General features: G+C 44.9%; 2 protein-coding genes across 10 annotated transcripts in view; one reads left to right on the top strand and one right to left on the bottom strand.

The window, feature by feature from the left end:
• Positions 1 to 14,603, bottom strand: part of ANKRD13A (ankyrin repeat domain 13A) — a 35,820-nt gene extending 21,217 nt beyond the window's left edge. The window contains exons 1-3 of the mRNA XM_079762815.1: positions 14,202 to 14,603; positions 2,539 to 2,671; positions 1,577 to 1,701 (exon numbers count right to left, since the gene is read on the bottom strand). Coding sequence (XP_079618941.1) covers positions 1,577 to 1,701; positions 2,539 to 2,671; positions 14,202 to 14,297 — 354 coding nt within the window. The 5' untranslated portion in view covers positions 14,298 to 14,603. The remainder of the gene's footprint in view (positions 1 to 1,576; positions 1,702 to 2,538; positions 2,672 to 14,201) is intronic.
• A 2,800-nt stretch (positions 14,604 to 17,403) lies between these two features.
• Positions 17,404 to 20,629, top strand: part of GIT2 (GIT ArfGAP 2) — a 53,580-nt gene continuing 50,354 nt past the window's right edge. For all 9 annotated transcript variants that reach the window (XM_079763105.1, XM_079763101.1, XM_079763106.1 and 6 more), the window contains exon 1: positions 17,404 to 17,594. In XM_079763105.1, coding sequence (XP_079619231.1) covers positions 17,543 to 17,594 — 52 coding nt within the window. In that variant the 5' untranslated portion in view covers positions 17,404 to 17,542. The remainder of the gene's footprint in view (positions 17,595 to 20,629) is intronic.

Below are 20,629 nucleotides of genomic sequence, written 5' to 3'. Positions count from 1 at the left end.
AGCGACCCTCTCCAGGGCAGCAGAAAAGAAAGGCGAGCGTGTTATGAGACAAAACATCAGCCACAGCCTCTGGTGCCAATAAGCACAAGGTCAGCTATGGGCTGTCCATACCTTCCAGCAGGGAATACAGTGCAATGCAGTTCACTATTATGGATCAATAACAGGTTAAAAAAAGAAAGAAAAATCCTTTACTTTGAATTTTTAAAATGAGGGGTGACTCCATGTTAAATAAGTCATTTTCTGTTTTGTCAAATGGAGAAATGATGTTTTTAGTTCCTCCTGCAGTAAGTTAGATAAGCGAACGATAAATCCCCATGTGATCGTTGTACAAACGCACACCTATTTTAAAAACAAAGCATATAACTATTTCATATGTCATGGAAGGTTTCTTTGCAGTACATGGAAATTAATATCTTAGGCAGCATTTACTTTGCATGTCATAGAAATATTTCTTGAAAGGGTGCTCAGATAATGAGCAGTGATTGTCTAACTTCTAGCAAAATTGTTCCTTTTCTCCACAGAACTGCTCATTTTTCTCAAGAAATGTGTTATGACTAACATCGTAAAGCCAATTTATCAACAAATATCTTTGAAGATGTTTTGAGGAGCTCACGTCTGTGCTGGATTTGAGAATAAATGGCATGAAACTTGAACCACTGGTACTTTCTCGTCTCCTGCTGCCCTGGGAATATGGCACATGGTTGACGGATAAGATGGTTTCTGCAGGTAACAAAGATTATCTGTAGAATGGCAACCATCATCCAAAACAACCCAGGACCCTAGAAGTAAAACTGTTTAAGAAACTTCTCTAAGTGTCAAACAGCCCATACACTTTAATTCACAAAGACAGGTAAACTTCCCAAAAATTGTACATCAAATAAGGCAATGAATTAGAAGCTGCAGAATACTAATGGCTAGAAGTAACAGGAGTGACAAGGAGAAGATACACACAGACCTGGGAACCTCAAGAGACCCTGACAATCCCTGTCCAGTCACCAATGCCCAACACAATCTCCAAGATGACCTATGCTCAGGATGCTACTTTTAAGAAATCAGGCATCTAGACAAATTAATGGTTTGATGTCTATTTGTTTTCGTTCTACTTTTTAAATAGCACTTGAAAGGGTAAGTCTAGTGACCTAGAAACATAACTTGTGGAAGAGCTCATACATTTAACAAGCTGGAAACGCAGGAAATCATGCTCTACAGCAGGGGTCCTCAAACTACGGCCCGCGGGCCACATGCGGCCCACCGAGGACATTTATCCGGCCCGCCGGGTGTTTTTGCCGCCGCTGCCTATCCTGCTTAGCAGCCGACTTAGCAGTGTGCATAGGAATTTGTTCATAGTGTTTTTTTTTTAAACTATAGTCCGGCCCTCCAACGGTCTGAGGGACAGTGAACTGACCCCCTGTTTAAAAAGTTTGAGGACCCCTGCTCTATAGTATCCAGTACATTGTATTCACGATTCATAAAGCTCTTCAGGAAGGCGCCCAACAGGGTTGTCAAGCTGTGTCTCCCGCTGTGCCGCCAGCCAGCATTAACCCCAATGATGGCAATGCCATATTTTTACGAATACCTCGAGAATCTTTTGGAGCAGCTCAGGAACGCCTTCGAGGGCCATGGACGTGTTGTGGTAGTCTCGATGTTGAAGAACTGTGTACACCATCTCAGGGTCACCAGTGCTCACAGCCTCGTGTAAAACTGGAAAACAAAAAGGTAAAACTTAATGGCCCAGTATTCTTACACTTTCTGACAAATTCCACAGCCAGTCTGAAAAACATCTATATAGATCAAAGACCAACACGTTCTTCCTGGAGAGGAGAGAGGCTGTAACCCCACGTTATCATTTATGACCACGACTTCTTATTGCTAGCTCGTAAATAGGTAAAAAGAAGAAAATACAGCACTTTTAGCCTCTTGCTCAAACCCTCATCCTCCTTGGTCAAATCCATCCCCCCCTTCTCCCCCTTTGTTACCACTGGTCATGGAATCCTGAAAATGTCTTCAGAAAGCTGGCTTTAACTATGTGATCACACAACTATGGTTACATGTAGATCAGGCAAGCAGGGCTCTGCTTGTATATTTCCTGGCTCAGTCACCATAAGATTACCCTAACCAATAATAAGAGAACAGAAGAGTGCCAGGATTTCACTGGAAAAGGCCACTTCTAGAAGGCCATAATTTCTTTTTGATTTTGCTTATCCTGATGGATTCATTGTAGTTCCCATCACATTCCTCGGGGAAATCTGGCCTCCACACTTGTGCATGGTGCGAAGGGTTTGCACTGAGAGCTGCTTTCTAGATGAGGAGTCACCCTCTACTCAGGGCTTTGGGCCTGGGCCCAGGACATAATCCGGGCCACCGGGCTGTAGATCAACCAGCAGCATCCGAGACTCCTATCTCCTTGTCCCAGTCCCTATGCCTGTGAGAGAAAGTCTTCAGATAAAGATGACTCTGAAGACAATGACTGAGACTGGCCTTTATTCAGAAAGAGAAACTGAAATGAAAGGCTTTAAAAGATTTTAAAAGCACACTTGCCTGTCCATCCCTCGCGATTTTCTTTTGTAACATCTGCTTTATGTCGGAGCAAGACTCTAGCAGATTCCAAATGTCCCAAAGACACAGCAAGGTGCAATAAGGTTCGACCTCGTGGATCCACAGCCTCCACATTCTGTAAAGTAAACACGGGCATTTATATAATTGGATATATTACACAAAAATGTGGCAATGTTTTTGAGAGATCATAAGTATAAAAACAGAAAACAATATTTACACATTAATTATGGCAATATATGGAAAAATGAAGGCTTGCATATGGGCATAATTGAAATAGGAATTTGGGGGCTATAAATAAAGATGACAGCTACCGAGTTCCTCTTTCTATAGAGTTAAATGCCTAATAAATAAAAGCTAGCTACCGGCCTCAGATCATTGAACACAACCTCAAGCTCTGAATCACACTCAAGTCTAAATAAGGCTTTCCAGAACTACAACCACCCTAAGAAACGGAGGGGATTTCTTAAGCACATATCAGCATTCAGGTGTAAAACAGGAAGCACAGGCATTTATGCAAAACGGAAAGTGCAGAAGAGAATTTAGGTCAGAATAAAATTACATTCTCCGGTTGGATTCTCACCAAAACACCATTCTCATTATTGTGTATTGAGTTCCAGCTGGCCTAAGTAGTCACACCCTTGGGTCCTGCAGACAATGTGCATGATCTGTCAGGCGTGGATGTGCACATATTTATAGACAAATGTAAGCACACGCACACACACAGACACACTCACATACAATCAGTCCATTTCCCTTCGAGGGCTTTCTTCCAGGTACAGACATACCCTCCTCCCGGTACCTGCGTTGGGTCTCCAGAGCCAAGCGCCTGTCCTCTGGTGGGAGCTCCTTCTGAGTAGCTGGGCCCTGCCCTCCAAAGACAGCTTGAACTTCCGTCCAAGGACACAGGACTTTGGAATATGAAATGCTAAGTGCCATAACACTCCGTAGAAAATGTGCTTTGTCTCGATTTGAGATGCTAGTTGTGCATGATTAACTGCAGCCTCCAAAGATATCCAGAACGTTCCATCACTGGCCACAGGGAAGGAAGGTAAGCAGCACTATGGGTAAACTACTATCCAACAGCTACAGAACCTCCCTGTTTTGCTAAGTGTGCCATGGCTATTGTGCAGTGAAGACAGGAACTGTTGTTGAGGAAAAACAGAAGTGTTTGAAGACATCCTGCTAAGTGAACACACATCCGCCTGGATCAATCTCAGGCCTCAGATTTCTCTCCGGCACTGAAATACCAACATGTCTCCTTGAACCCCCCACCCACCTCCCAGGACTCGCTGACTTTTCCCAAGTCTGGCTTGTCCATCTCGTCAAAGAGATCAAGAATGCCAAAGGGTAGGATCCACATCTTACATTTCCTAGCTTTGTCACCCTAGTCTCTAATTTGCATTAAATCCTTATTCTTTTTTTAAGTAATATGCTAAAAACTAAGAACTTAGTTGAAGTTTAACATAAAAGAAATAATTAACAAGTTTATCTTCTTACACATCTGTTATATAACCTTTTCTTACTTAACAAGTTCAATTTATACGAAAGGTGCTAGGTTAGCACGCTGCCTGATATATAAGAGATGCTTAACGATATTTATCACACAAGAGGGGGAACTACTTACTGCAGTTCACTTCCCACAACAAAACTAACATCTCCAGCTAAGAAATAACACTCGAGCTCCTGGACAAGCATTGGATACAATATATAAAATCAAAGCCAAACACATTAAGTTGTTGACTTTTCCTATTTTGGACCACAAGGAAATCTACATTTATGAGCCATACACCGCAGCACACTTGCATGGCTAATTCTAACTCTTCGGAGCCTCCTGTGCCTCTCTTGCTCATTTGAAAGGAGAAAAAGGAGTAAGAATGTTATTTTATGCTGACAATGTGATTAAAAACAATGGATGAATGAAGATTACAGTGGAAATTACTGAAACAGAAGATAGAAAATCAATAGAGAAAATTCAGCAAAACCAAAAGTTGGTTCTTGGAATATTTCAACAAAACTAACAAACTTTCAGCTAGATTGACTGAGAGAAAAGAGAGAAGACTCAAGTTAACAAAATCAGGAATAAAAGATAGGTTATTACTACCAACTCTACAGAAATAAAAAATAATTTAAAGCTGGGCCAGTATGGCTCAGTGGTTGAGCGTCAATCTATGAACCAGGAGGTCATGGTTCAATTATCCGTCAGGGCACATGCCCGGATTCAGGCTTGATCCCCAGTGGGGGGCGTGCAGGTAGGGGTGTGCAGGAGGCAGCCGATCAGTGTTTCTCTGTCAACATTAATATTTCTATCTCTCCCTTCCTCTCTGAAATCAATAAAAACATATTTTAAAAAATATTGGGCTCATAATCCGATTGGGAAGTTTTTCTTCTTTTTTGGGGGAAGATTTTGTGAAGAAATGGTATTATTTTTTTAAAAATACATTTTTATTGATTTCAGAGAGGAAGGGAAAGGGAGAGATAGAAACATCAATGATGTGAGAGAATTATCGATTGACTGCCTCCTGCATGACCCCTACTGGGGACTGAGCCCACAACCTGGGCATGTGCCATGACCAGGAATCGAACAGTAACCTCCTGAATCATAGGTCAACACTCAACCATTGAGCCACACCTGTCGGGCTATAAGCCCAGTATTATCCTGATAAAAAGCACATCATAAAAAAAGAAAACCAACAGACTACTACCTCTTATGAATACAGATGCAAAAATAACATATTAGCAATGCAAATTCAGTAACATATGAAAGGGGATATCCAAATGATATCCCATATATGCAAGGATGGTTTAACATCTGATAATCAATTAATATAATACATCATATGGATAGAATGAAATTTTAAAAACCCCAAACACAATCATCTCAATAAATGCATGCTGTGGTCTACCCCAAAAACTCCTATGTTGAAATCCTAACCTCCAAAGATGAAGGTATTAGGAAGTGGGGCGGGTGAGAGGTACTTAGGTCATGAGGATGGAGCCCTCCGGATGGAATCAGGGATTAGTGGCTTTATAAAAGAGGCCGCACTGAGGCCACAGTGAGAAGGCACCTACAATGAACCAGGACGAGAGCCCTCACCAGCTACCACAGAATCTGCTGGCACCATGACCTCAGACTGACAGCCTCCAGAACTGTGACGAATACATTTCTATTGTTTATAAACTACTCAGTATTTTGTTACAGCAGCCCAAACAGACCAAGACAATGCAGAAAAAACATTTGGCAAAATCCAATACCCCTTTATGATAAAAACAACAACCACTAAACAAACCAGGAATAAAAGGGAGCTTCCTCAAAGAGCCTCTGTCTATGAAAAACCCACAGCTAACATCATACTTAATGGTTTAAGACTAAATGCTTTCCCCTTAAGATAAGAAACAAGACAAAGATGTTCTCTTTCATCACTTCTATCCAATATTGTACTGGGGGTTCTAACGAGGGCAATAAGGCAAGAAAAAGAAATAAAAGGAAAAAGTAAAACTATCTCTATTCATAGATGACATAATTTCATTTATAGAAAATTCTAAAGAATCCCTTTAAAAACTATTAGGACTAATAAATGAGTTCAGTAAGGTTGCAGGACACAAGAGCAATACACAAATATCATTTGTGCCCTGGCTGGGTGGCTCAGTTGAAGTGTCATCCTGTACACCAAAAAGTTGTGGTTCAATTCCCACTCAGAGCACATACCTAAATTGTGAGTTCAATCACTGGCCAGGGCACGAATGGGAGGCAACCTACCGATGCTTCTCTCTTATATAGATGTTTCTTTTTCTCTCTCCAACCCCCACCCTTTCTCTCTAAAAGAAAAAAAATTTAAAAAAATCAATAAATATGCTTGGGTGAGGATAAAAAAAATAAATTAAAAAAATCATTTGTATTTCTATATACTTGTAGCAAACTCAAAAATGAAATTAAGATACCATTTACAATAGTATCAAGAAGAATAAAGCATTTAGGAATAAATAAAAAAGCACAAAACTTATCATCTAAAAACTATAAAGCATTGTTGAAAGAAATGAAGAGCTAAATAAATGGAAAACATCCCATGTTAATGGTTCAGATGACTTAATATTTAAGATGTCAATACTCCATGAATTGACTCTGAGCTACAGAGTCAATGCAATCCCTATCAAAATTACAGCTAGCTTTTTGCAGAAACTGACACACCGATTCTAAAATTGATAAGGAAATGCAAGGGATCCAGGATAGACAAAACCATCTTAAAAAGACGAGTAAAGTTTGAGGACACTCCCCATTTTAAACACTTAATACACAAAGCTATAGCAAACAAGACAGTGTGGTACTGGCATAAGGATAGAAATATAAATTAAGAGTCCGGAAATAAACTTAGACATTTATGGTCAACTGATCTTCAACAAAGGTGCCATAATAATTCAATGGGGAAAGAATAATCTTTTCAACAAATGGTGCTTGAACAACTAACTCGATAGGCACATGCAAAAGAATGAAGTTTTGTATACATCACACACGAAAATAGCTCAAAACTGGTCATAAACCCAGGAGCTAAAACAATAAAACCCTTCTAAGAAAACATAGTATATCTTTACGACCATGAGTTAGGCAAAGGTTTTTTAGATACACACCAAAAGCATCCTATATAATAAAAGCCTATATGCTAAGTATCCAGTCGTCCGTTCAACCAATCAAAATGTAATATGATAATGATATGCTAATGCTGCTCAACCACTAGCTATGACATGCACTGACCACCAGGGGACAGACGCTCTGACCAGTAGGTTAGCTTGCTGCTGGGGTCCAGCTGATTGGGACTGAGCGAAATGGGCCAGACATGTGCTGGAGCCCTCCCATGGTTCCTCCCTGGCTGGCCAACCTCCCGCATCCCTCCCCGGCCCGATTGTGCACTGGTGGGGTCCCTCGGCCTGGCCTGTGCCCTCTCGCAATCCGGAACCCCTCAGGGGATGTTGGAGAGCTGGTTTCAGCCCGATCCCACGGGCCAGGCCGAAGGCACTGGTGCACAAATTTGTGCACCGGGCCTCTAGTAATAGATAAAACTACAGATAAATTGCACTTCACCCAAACTGAAAACTTTTATACTTCAAACTAGAGGCCCGGTGCACAAAATTTATGCAAGGGGCTCGGCCCTCACAGCCATGGCAGCTTGCCTCAGCCCTCACAGCCGCGGCTTCGTCCCAAAGGTCGTCCGGAAGGTTGTTTTGCTGTCCAGTCTAATTAGCATATTACGCTTATAAGACAACCCACAGAACTGGGAGAAAAACTGTGCAAGTTATATATCTGATAAGAGGCTAGTATCCAGAATATATAGAGAACTACTCAAGAATAAAAAGACAACCCAATTTGAACTGGCAAAGGATTTGGATAGACATTTCTTCAAGGATATACAAATGACCAATAAGCACATGGAAAGATACTCAACATCATTAATTATTAGGGAAATGCAAATCAAAACCACACTTCACACCCATTAGGATGGCTACAATCAAAAGACAATGACAAGTGTAGACAAGGATGGAACCCTCAATCACTGCTGGTGGGAATGTAAAATTTGAAGAAACAGTTGGCAGTTCCTCAAAACTCTATGACCCCAATTCCTCTCCTAGGTATTTACCTGGGGAAAACAAAGGTCTGTCAAATGGTAAATGGATAAGCAATATATATACACACAATGGGATTTTATTCAGCCATATAAAAAGGAATGAAGTACTGATACATGCCACAATGTGGATGAAGCTCAAAAACATCATGCTAGCCCAGGCCGGTTTGGCTCAGTGGATAGAGCGTCAGCCTGCAGACTTAGGGGTCCCGGGTTCGATTCTGGCAGGGGGCACATGTCCAGGTTGTGGGCTCAATCCCCAGTAGGGGGCATGCAGGAGGCAGCTGATCCATGATTCTCTCTCATCATTGATGTTTCTATCTCTTTCTCTCTCTTCCTTCCTCTCTGAAATCATCAATCAATCTATCTATCTATCTATATATTTAAAACAAACAAAAACACATCATGCTAAATTAAGTTAAAGAAGCCAGACACAAAGGCCACATGCACAATTCAATTTATATGAGATGTCCAGAATAGGCAAATCTATAGAGATAACAAGTAGATTAGTGGTTGCCTGGGGCTGAAGGGATTGGAAGAAATGGGGGAGTAACTAAGGGGTATAGGGTTTCTTTTGGGGGTAATGAAAATGTTCTGGAATTTGACAGTGGTAATGACTGCACAACTCAATTAATATATTAAAAAACACTGAATAATACACTTTAATGGGTGAATTGCATAAGTGAATTACATCCCAATAAAGATATTTAAAAATCAATGTATGTATGTGTTTTATGTAATACATAAAACTAATGTACCAATATACTGTTTGATGAGTTGCTTAATTTCTCTTGAGTTCCAGTTTGCTCCCTTATAAAATGAGATCAATAAAAAACACCCACCTTACTGAGTTCTTACAAGGCACAATGCCTAACCCCATAGTAAGCACTAAGAAGAGTCAGCTCTTATCATATGCCCACACTGTGTCGTTTTATATAAGCTGTCACTTTCTTCCTAAAAGAGATCTGTTCAAATTTCATTATAGTTGATAGTGAGTCTTAGGGTCCTCAAATAATGACATTAGTTTAGTGAGCAAGAGCTTTCAGAATTTCACTGAAATTCACTTTCAAAGCTGATTGTTTTTTCTTTAAGTTTCTTCAGTCCTGAGCTGTACCAAATTAAAAATACCACTCCAGCCCAGCCAGCGTGGCTCAGTAGTTGAGCATTGACCTATGAACCAGGAGGTAATGGTTCAATTCCCAGACAGGGCACATGCCCGGGTTGCAGGCTCAATCCCCAGTAGGGGGCCTGCAGATTCTCTCTCATCATTGACGTTTCTCTCTCTTTCTCCCTCTCTGAAATCAATAAAAATATATTTTAAAAATACCCCTTTTAAGTATAATAGTGCCCCCCTAAAAGAAAAGGATGAGATTTCTGCATGTCTCCTTCCTACCTGTTAATTTAGGCCCACCAACTTTTCTTGCTCAAAGCCTCCTCTGTCATCCTGCTGTCCTCCAGAGGCAGCAGAAGGCCGAGCTCTGAGTGCAGGCTGCAGAACTAGACATCAGTCTCACTGCCTGATCCCTTCCCAGCCTCAGGTGAATTACTCAACCTTCCATGCCTCGGTCTCAGCAAGAAGTACGGGCTCTACAAACGATCACTGTTCCCTCTTGCGGGGCACCTCGGGCAACCACCTTCACTCGTGGGCAGTCTCAGACTGCCCTGGTCCTCTGTGGCCTGAACTGGTTCCTCATTCCAAGTCAAGGGGGGAAAGGTACCCACTGGCCTGGTTCTCTAAGGTGAGCCTGAGTTCCTGAGGGCCCAGGGGGAGCACCCGAGTAAGCTCTAGGCTCTTTATCTTGGGATGTCTGGCCCCGGCTCAGAGAAGGCTTCCGGCCAACAGGCACTGACTTGAGTATGTGCCCAGTGGCCTCACGCAGCCTTGCCACAGGCGGGGGTGGCCACCTCAGGGTGGTTCCCGGTCGGGCTCTGAGTACTGCTGCTGCCTACACAGCTCTCTTCCTCTTGCCTGAATTTGTGCTTTCACCTACTGGTACCTTAACGGGGCTGGCCCTAGAGGCAGGCCTCATCTGCTACCATCTATCCACTCAGTCCCAGGGTGCTCCCTTCCCTGTCTCAGGTGCACTGACTGGCCTTTGTATTTGGCCCCTTTCATTCATTCATTCTCCCATGTCATTAACAAGTTTTTATTCATTCTCCCAGCATCGGTAAGAAGGCCAAAGATATGTAACAGACCTCTCTTGCTAAATGATAAATGGCATAACCATAACACAAATCATTTCAATTGCACCAACCAACCTGAAGGCCCCACTGAATATTAAAGACAGCAAAGCTGATGGGTTAAGAGGCACTTAATAAAGGGCCTGAAAGGAAGGCACTTAATACTGTGCCTTTGCTGAGCAAATGTTAAAAGCCTGAAACAATCTCGTAGTTGACAAAGTTAGTTACTACACAGCCAACTCCAGCTATTAGCAAGATAGCGGGCTGGGGGCTGACGCCCACGCCGAAGCACATTCTTATCAGCTTCATCTGGATAAACTTGATTCTTTCTGTTCTGCTGTTCGTAGGACAAAATTAAATGCTTACCAGTGTGCCTGCTTCAAGTCTCACGCTTGGAATGGAAGGAATGAAGAAATGGATAGCAGAAACTTACTGGCAAATAAAACATTAAGTGAAACAGCTGGTTTTATTGCTGGGGTAGTAGGAATTTTTTGTTTTTAATTATGCAACCAGTATGTGTTCCTTTAGAAAAACTGGAACATACATAAAAAAGCTGAATACCCAGGATGATCATCATAATAACAGCAGCAACTATGGCAAATGGCATTATACCCATTTACTATATGCCTGCATTTTCAGAGGGGTTCTCTGCCTTTTTTCCACAATCCTGAAATGAAGGTACTTTTAATCAAATAAGTATAGCATAAGGGTTAAGAATACAGGATTAGGGCAGAGTCTGACTTTCTGGGTTTATATCCTGGTTCGGCCACTGGCTAAGCATACATCAGTGCCTCTCCTCCTCAGTTTCCTAATCTGTAAAATGGGAATCATAATAGCACCCACCCCAAAAGATTGGTGTCTAGAATTAAATGTAAAACTGCACAGCACCTACTGGGGATTGAGCCTGCAACCCAGGCATGTGCCCTGACAGTAATCAAACCTCTGGGCTGTGCTGAAATGTTTTATGTGCAGTTTTACAGGCGATAAAACAATTCAGCAAGGGTAAATAACTTTCCCATTCTCACAACTGAAATCAGCATTAGTACTGGCCATTAACTCAACTGCATCCGAGTCAGAAGTAGGTAGCTGGTTCATAATTAACAGAGGATCTCAATAAATATGAAAGCATTAAAATATTTCCTGCCTTGTATTTTAATGATATCAATTATCAACTTCTTGACCCTGAACCAGTTACATAATTTGCAGGGACCAGTGAAAAATAAAAATGCAAGACACTTTATTAAAAAAATAATTATGAATTTCAGGGTGGTAACATCAGAGTATTAAACCAATCCTGAGCCCCTTCTGAGCACAAGGTAGCATGCCTTTGAAGCTAGATCAACTCAACCCTTTCAATGGCCAACTTTCAGAATTGAAATTGGGTTGTGTGGTCATGACAGTAAAGCTTCCATGATCAAGATGTTCTTTTTTTTTAAAAAAAAAAAGTTTTTATTGATTTTAGAGAGAGAAAAGGGAGGAGAGAGAAAAATATTGATGATCAGCTGCCGCCTGCATACCCCTACAGGGGATCAAGCTCAAAACCCAGGCATGTGCCCTGAGCAGGAATCGAACCAGCAACCTCTTGGTGCACAGATGCTCAATCCACCGAGTCACACTGGATGGGTTCAAGATGTTCTTTATGATTACATTTGACCTTCCTCTTCCCCAAAGGGAATAGGTATACTGTGAAATGATCTACAGTGATAACCAATAACAAAGTCAAAACCAAATAACTAGCAAGTATGAACAGTTTCCTGAGACCTCCTTGACGGCTGAAGGCATTAAGGACCAAGTTATTCCAGGAAAATCTGCTGCAAAATTCTAATTTTCTAATCACAAGTGTCCTTAGGTTTTTCAAGTTAAGCGTCACAGAGAACTTTCAGTGAACACCTTTATCACAGCTTTCTGGAAAAAGAAATAATTCAACTATGTCACATTACAGATTATAAACCACGACTGCTCTTATCAAACAAGTTTTTCTATTAAGAAAAACTCCAGTTTATTTAAACTCTTTTCTTCACCTCCAATGACTAAAAAGTGGGCTGTTTTCAGAAATCGGTATTGAAAGAATGTGTGATTTCATGATGATGATGAGTCTCTCTATCAAAGGGGATGTTAGTTCTGTGACTTTGTACTTTATCTTGATATTTCACAAGAAGTTGGACAGCCCGATACTGAGGATACAAAATGCAGCTGACCTAAAAACCAGAACTGTCCAGTTGTTTTTAAAGTGTCCATGGTGAGACTTAGAGTTAAGAGCAAAATGATGGAGGACGCCCTCTGTAACAGAAAGGGAATTAAATCATCAGGTACACTAGGATGCCTAGTGGTGAGTCATTTACTCTGGGGGCATGATCTAATTAACACCAAGGACTTACAATAAAGGTGTATTTTCATTGGATGGAGGATTTACATGGAAAAAGAAAAAAGCGACTTTTGACTTCCAGTGGGTGTTCAACAGATTTAAAAGAAATATGGCAGGTGCAAGGACAGCTTAGCAGTCACCATTTAACAAAGGAGGTGATGCTGACTGCTCCATGCTCACCAACCAAAAGACAACCCATGCTCCTTTAACCTAAAACTCCTTGACAATTACAGTGTCAATTCGAAAACCAGGACTTCAGTACGCTGGATAAAATGAATCAACAAGAACAATTACACCAAACTACAAATCCTTATCCTAACTGCTAAGTTTATTAGCTTGTAACCTGAAGGCACCCACAACTCCCAGAATTAGAGAGATTTCTAAGCAGGGCTTCTCAAGCAAAACACTACTGACATTTGGGGCCTGATAATTCTTGATTGGGGGGAGGGGGGGGCCTATCTTGTGCACTGCAGGATGCTGAGCTGCATCCCTGGCCTCTACCACTAGATCCCAGTAGCACCCACTCCCCACTTGTAACAACCAAAACTGTCTAAATGCATTTGGAGTGGTGGGGGCCAAAACCACTGCCAACTGAGAACCACTGCTTTCCTTACTTTTTAATATACATATTTTATTTCAGAGAGGGAGGGAGAGGGAGAGACAGAAATATCAGTGATGAGAAGGTCACTGATCGGCTGCCTCCTGCATGCCCCACACTAGGGATCAGAGACTGAGCCCGCAACCAAGGGCATGTGCCCTGACCGGGAATCGAACCCATGACCTCCTGGTTGATAGGTCAATGCTCCACCACTGAGCCATGCCGGAGGTGCTGAGAACCATTGCTTTAAAGAGAAGGTAATACATAAAAGACAAGGAACCGATGTACTTTGGAACAGGAAGGGATTTTAAGGATCCTGGGCACCAGTGATCCTCAAACTTGGGTAGGCATCAGTCTCCCTGGGCCAGAGAGGGAAAATGCCTTGCCCAAGGTCACCGGGCGAGTTACAACCTGGACTCCAAACCCAACCAAGCCCTTCCTTACAAAAAGGGTGGGTGGGGTGCGGAGCGCGTGTTGTTCTTACCCCTTTGGGAAGAGCCTCGCTGGTTAAGACGGGGCGGTGCGCCCTGGAACCAGCGGCCTCACGTAAAACCCCGACTTGATGCTTAATAGGCGGGCGACCTTGAGCAAAGCACATCACCTCTGTGCGCCTCAGTTTCCCTTTCTTCCCAACGTGATAATAACAGCACCTACCTCCTTGGATTGTTGCAAAGTCAAAAAGAGTTAATGTATTAAAGCCCTCGGCACAGGGCCTGGCACACAGTAGGCACTCAACCCAAGTCCTGGGGTGATTCTTGCCCCACGACCGAAGAACCGAAGGGGTCTGCGGAGCCCGAGGGCAGAGCGCCGGAGACGGCTCACGCGGGCTAAACGACCCCGGAGTGCTCCGTCCTCCGCTCCCCCGGCCGGACCCCGCCCCGCCCCTCACCTGGTCCCGCAGCTCCCGCTCCAGCTGCCGGTAGTCGTTGTTCCAGACTAGGAGGTGCAAAGGGAAGTGGCCGCTGGTGTCGCGGGCCGCGGACATGGCGAGGAGGCCGCAGCCGGGCCTCACCGCCCGCTTGCCAAGCCTCAGCCCCCGCGGGGTCTCCGGCGCCGCCCGCCCGGCGGCCGGCGAGCTCGAGAGAGAAGGGTGAGCGAGTGAGGCGCGCGGGGCGCGGCGGAGCGGCCTCCGGGGCCCGGTGCGGGGAGCGCGGGAGGTCGGGGGTCGGGTCGGGGACCCGGTCAGCCGCGCCCACCCCGCGCCCCGCCGCGCTGCCGCCCGCGCTGACAGCTCCCGAACCGACTTCTGCGGACTGAACTGCCCCGAACCGGGAAGTGCCGGGAGCGAGCCACCGCACACCGCGGCGGGGGGGGGGAGCGAGACCAGCGCCCCGGCCCGGGGTCCCCCCAATCCCACCCACGTCCAACTCCACGCTAGAAGACACGGTGAAATTCCGCCTGAGATTTAAAATTCTCTCTCTTAGCCCGGGATCTGGAAATGGAAAACTCAGCCTGCCCGTCACCAGCCCTCCCCCCCTGCTCCGGCAACCGCATATGGTTCGGCCCACAACTGGGCTACTTCCAACGACTCTGCGCTCAGGGGGTGACAACAGCTCATGGGCCGAACCATTCCGTTGACTGACTCCCCGGGCAGCCTTCCTGGACCCGGGCAGATGCTTCTATGATTGGTCAGAAGCCATTTTGGAAGTGGGCAACACCAAACAGTTTTGAAGGGGGAACTATAAACCCTAGAGAAGTGGCATTACATAGTCGCATGGCATAGAGATTGTTCTGTCTCATGGTTTCTCAAGGAAGGGCATTTTTGAAGGAGTTAATTCTCTCTGTGGGGGTTGTCCTGTGCTTTGTAAGCTATTGAGCAGCATCCCTAGCCTTTCTACCCACTGGTTGCCAGTAACACTCCCCCCCCCCCCCAAAAAAAAACCTCCAGACATTGCCAATGGTCCCCTGGAGGAGGCAAATCACCCCCAGTTGAAAACCACTGTTATATCTGAACTCCGAACTAGGTTCTGTTACCGATGGCTTATTCCACACATGAGTGTCAGGTGTTTTTTTTTGAAGCTAGCCATTTGAATTTTGGGTTATGAATACGCAGACTTGACCACAGTCTGCAAGTGTAAAGTTCATTCTTTGAGTTCCAACCTAAGACACTAAATATAGCTCCTTGATTCAATAAAGAACCAAGTCAATTTACATCTACTCACCGATCTGGGCTTTCTCCACAGCTGTCCACAACTAGACTACATAGCTGGGTGAAATTATTTAATGAACCCAGAAAGCTTACCCTCTGCCTTCTCAGCTTTGCAACAACAGCTGTTGAAGAATCCTGGTTTAATCCATTTTCTGCATGTGTTGAGTCCAGAAGATTTGTGAGTCTCCCATCCAAAACAGGATGCAGGAGCATCAGGATGGTACCCAGAGGCTCTAACTGTGGAATGTGTGGGAATTATGTGGTTACACCCACACCACACATTTATCAAAATGGAGAGACGGACCAAAACCCAGAGCTTCTGAGACCTATTTGGAAGGGACGGGGAGAGACAGAGAGAAACATCGATATGAGAAAGACACACCGATTTCTTCCAGGACTTCCTGTCCTTTCAGAAACCTTGTGCAACTTAATCTTTTCTCTTCTTGTCCCAGGTTTATTGAACACCTCTCTCATTCATTAATTGAAAAACTCAACAATGGCTGCTTACCAGAGTACCCAAAGTCAAACAGTACCAGACCCATAAGAGGCGTCCAATATTTGCCGAATGGAGCTCACAATTGTGTTTACATATGAGAAATTGGTGAAGAAAACAAGATCAAGTCACTACAGTCATGCTGACAAAACTGGTTCAGGCCAAATGGGCCGAACCATGAGGAATATAATTTATTTTACTTTGACAAGCTTGAACTTGAGAACTTAAACTTTTTTAAAAAATATTTTTAAATTGATTTTTCTAGAGAGACAGCTGACAGCTTCCAAAGAGAAACACCAATGAGAGAGCATAAGATCGATGATCACTGAGCCCGCAACCCTGGCATGTGCTCTGCCATCCAAAACCATGACCTCCTGGTTCATAGGTCGATGCTCAACCACTGAGCCACACCAGCTGGGCTATTCTCTTTTCTTTGTAACATTCTGGTAGTGTTTATGATTTGCAAGTCTTAAGACCCTTGAATAAATCTTTGTCATTTATTTGTAGTCAAAACCTCTTGACTTTTTTTTGCTTGGTTGACACATATAGCACATACAATAAATATTCCTTAGCATTAGGGCGTCTCTTCTCTCCTTCACACTGATTAAACTCATCTCATTGTGTTTATCTTATAGCATCCTGTACATTACTTTAGGTTATCTATTCTTATTCTAAAAACAAATTGTGAAAAGAAGATAATAGTAAAACCAAATACCAACAATAATAGGAGCTACTATTATTGACAGCTTACTATGGGACAGGCACACCACGCTTTTCTGTGAATTATTACATTTCTCCTTAGCCCAATAGTAAACATTTCGTTTTCCAGGTCACATATGAGTTTTGTTGGCTATTCTTCCTCTTCCTCTTTACCACCCCTTAAAATTTATAAACCATTCTTAGCTAGCAGGCCATATAAAAGCAAACCTAAGTTTACTGTTAGATAACACATTATCTCCATTTTGCTGATGAGACTAAAACTGCAGCTTAAGGAACCGCTAGCATTCTCATTTCACTCGTTTTACTGTAAGTCTACTGCAGCCAAATGTCAGCTCCGTAAGGACGGGGTATTTTGTCTTCTTTGCCGACTTCTGTCTCTTTCGTGCCTAGAGCAGTGTGTGGAACATAGTAGGTGCTCAGTAAATATTTGTGGACTAAAGTAAGGAATACATGAACTTGGCCAAAGTTACACCAGTGACTACTGATCGCCTCAGTACGGTGTGGCCACAGTCCCAGTCACTGGGTGTTTCGCTGCTCCCCCTGGGATTACTCAGTGCGGGGAAGAGGCGCCTCTTCCGGGGAGGGAGACCCAAGCTCCGGACCGATGGGCGGGACGGGAGAGGCTGGGTACCGCTCTGCCCTCACTCAAGATGGCGACCAGGCAGCGTGCCCTTTCGGGTCACATGACCGCCCGACGCCGAAGGGCGCCTCCCCACGCCTGCGCGTTGCGCCGCGGCTGCGAAGCGCTGAGGGGAGAGGCGCCGCCGCCAGCGCCGCGGTGGGGACCCGTTAGAGCGGAAGCGCTGCCGTCGCCGCTGCCGTCGCCGTCTCGGGGCTTCAGGTTCCCGGGGGGTAGGAGGCGGGAGCCATGTCGAAGCGGCTCCGGAGCAGCGAGATGTGCGCCGACTGCAGCGGGCCGGGTGAGTCCCCCCGGCCGGGCCCGCTCCCCTCAGCTCTCCTGCCGGGGACCCCTGCCCCGCGCCGCCCCCGCGGGTCCGGCGGCTCCCGGCGGCCGAGTCCTGCACCCCGGGGGCCCGGGGTCGCGACTCGGAGCCACTGGGGCAGCCTTGGGGCGCGAGCCGTCCCGGGCCTGTCAGAGCCGGGCGGGCAGGGGGCCGCCGCCCTCCGGTCCCCGCCGTCCCTCCGTCCCAGGCCTGGCGGAGAGGGGGCGGGCTCGAGGCCGGGCAGCTTCTTGCACAGGAAGGGGCTTGGGCAACGCGCAGGAAGGCCAGTTACCGAAGTAAGTGCGGGCGTCCTCCCCGCCGCGGCCCGGAGGCGCAGGTGTCACCTCCCCCGCCCCCGGCCCCCCGCCGCCCGGAGCCCGCCGCCCCGCCGGGACCCTGCCCGCGTGGGCGACCTTCGCCGCTTCCCTCCGCCGGGACCAGCCCACCGACCCGTGGACGACTCCCCGCTCCTGACGTCCGGGCCCCGCTCCCCCGGGGAGAGTCTCCAGGATGTCGGGGGCTCGCACACGCCCCCCGGCACCTAGGAGTCGACGCCTGTCTCAGGTTTTGGCATCTGAGCTTCACACTAGATTTTGCTTCTGGGTGACCTTGGGCTGATGGCTGCGTTGGGCCGAGCCTGGCTTTCCTCATTTTTTCCAATGGGCATCACCGGGAGCCCCACCGCCAGGGGTTAGGAGGGTTCAGCGAACACTCTTAAGGTCACGTCCCTTAGGGGGTGGTGGTTTCTCCCTCTCTGAATTGTGTTCCTCCGTACAGAACCTTGGCAGCCCCCGAAAGCTAGAACTGAATTTCTACATTGTACGTTGATTACGGTTCACAGAACAAACTGGGCAGTCAGGCACTTGGGGGCATTGTAAGGGCAAAACCATGCCTCCCGCGTGTAACGTTCAGATTTAGAGTTCAGACCCATCTTAGGGATTGGAGCTGAGTTGACAGGTCTCTGTGGTGTGTTCGGGGCTTGGGTTTATCTGCTTTGAATTGGAAGTCATTCCAAGGTAAGATGGCTTCCTTGGCACAATAGCGGCCAATAAACAATCTTAATGAAATCATCGAGCAGCGGTGTTTTTGCAACTGCTCTGAACTTCTTCATCTCGTTACAAGGCAGTGGAGATGGATTTTAAAGAGTACCGTGGTAACTCCAACCCTCCGCGGTCCTTCCCTCGCCTGGGAGTGCCAGCGATGTTACCAACTGTTGTTGAAGACAGGGAGCCGTGGAGGATTTAAAGAGGTGTTTCACCAACTAAGTCAGTGTGGGTTACACAAACACCATTGTAGTCTCTAAAAATGTTACTTGTTCCACTTCCTTATTTCTTGTCTTTTCAGTTGAACTGTCTGATGTGTTTGATCACTTGAGGCTAGATTCAAACTTCCTCTTGGAGTGCGTATTCTGTAGTTCTGAGTGGATGATGTGGGGCGAAGGAAAACTTTGGCTCCATTGCCACCCTAAACACTGCCTTGCACTTCTTCCGTGTTTTGTGCATTTCAGAACATTTTCTCTCCTATTGTGTCATTTTAGTTGTTTCATATGCCTAATCTATGAGACTTGAGTCACTTCCTTCCTGTTTTGAATGTAATTAGGCTACCTTGAAATGTTCTGTGAACTTGAGCAGCCAGGAATTTGTGCTGCTTTTTTGGTAAACCATCGTGAACGTTACCTTATGGTTAGGAATCCCTTTCAGATTTTGATGAATACTAAGGCCTTCTCCCCCCAAAATGCATGCATAGTTAATCTTTCATACAGAATTTATATTAAGATTTCTCAGTGGAGTCAGACATTCCCAAAGCCCATTTGTTGTGTTCCTGGAGCCCAGGTTAAGTAGCTCTGGCGTTACGCTTCAGATAAACTGCAAGGGCCCTCGCCAGTTTGGGTCAGTGGATAGTGCGGTGGCCTGCAGACTGAAGGGACCTGGGTTCAATTCCGATCAAGGGCACATACTTCATTTGCAGGCTGATCTCTGGCCCTGGTCGGGGTGTGTACAGGGAGGCAACTAATTGATGTCTCTCTCTCTTCCCTCCCCTGTTCCACTCTCTCTAAAAATCAATGGAAAAATATCCTCGGGTGAGGATTAACAAAAAAACCATAACAGGTAATCTGGAAGGGGTTCACCCAATGCCATTTATATAAACTCAATTTTAATGTGTTGTTAACATTCTGATGTTCTTTCCATGGGATTCTGATCTATGATGTTAAAGTGATTAATTGAGAACCTTGCTTAATGTGTGTTAAGTTCTAGTTGTCTTGTTCCTGTCTAATTTCCTCCAAGAACATTGTGAATCTACTGAATAGATATGTGAAAACCAAAGCTGTGATTCAAAACAATCTCTTTTTTATCACCAGTAGTGGTACCATATTGCAAAAAGCAATGTTATGTGTCTTTGTAGGGATCCTTCATCTTGATGTTTTCAGTCTTTGCTTTTCAGAATGGCATAATAGTACTGAATTATTTTCTGTTCTATTTCATGGCAAACGTTTAATCATCTTGTAAATATTTACATCTTAGTAAATATTTTACCTTTAAAAAAAGAATCTAGTTCATTTAAAATATATTCTACTCTGAGTTTTACTGAGACTTTTACAATAGTAATGCAGTGTTCACATGAAACATTCTACATTGTATTACCAATCAAAAACTTTTTCCAGCCTGGCTGGTGTGGCTCAGTGGTTGAGCATCGGCCAGTGAACCACAGGTCACTGGTTCAATTCCCCATCAGGACACATGCCCAGGTTGGGGGTCCGATTCCTAGTAGGGGGTATGCAGGAGGCAGCCAATTGATTTTTCTCTCTCATTGATGTTTCTCTCTCTCTCTCTCTCCCTTCCTCTCTCTCTAAAAAAATAATTTAAAAAACTTTTTCCAGTGGGTCATGAATTTCAGTGGACTCTTGAAAATATCTGAGTGGTACTTAGAAAATAATTTAGAAAAGTTATAACAGTTAACATTGCTGAGTACTTACTATATGCATGCAACTTTACTTACTTTTTATATCCTCA

The sequence above is a fragment of the Cnephaeus nilssonii genome (assembly GCF_951640355.1).
Source record: "Cnephaeus nilssonii genome assembly, chromosome: 22".
Classification (NCBI taxonomy): domain Eukaryota; kingdom Metazoa; phylum Chordata; class Mammalia; order Chiroptera; family Vespertilionidae; genus Cnephaeus; species Cnephaeus nilssonii.
Note: the sequence above shows the minus strand (reverse complement) of the source record. Positions and strands in the feature narration are given on the sequence as shown.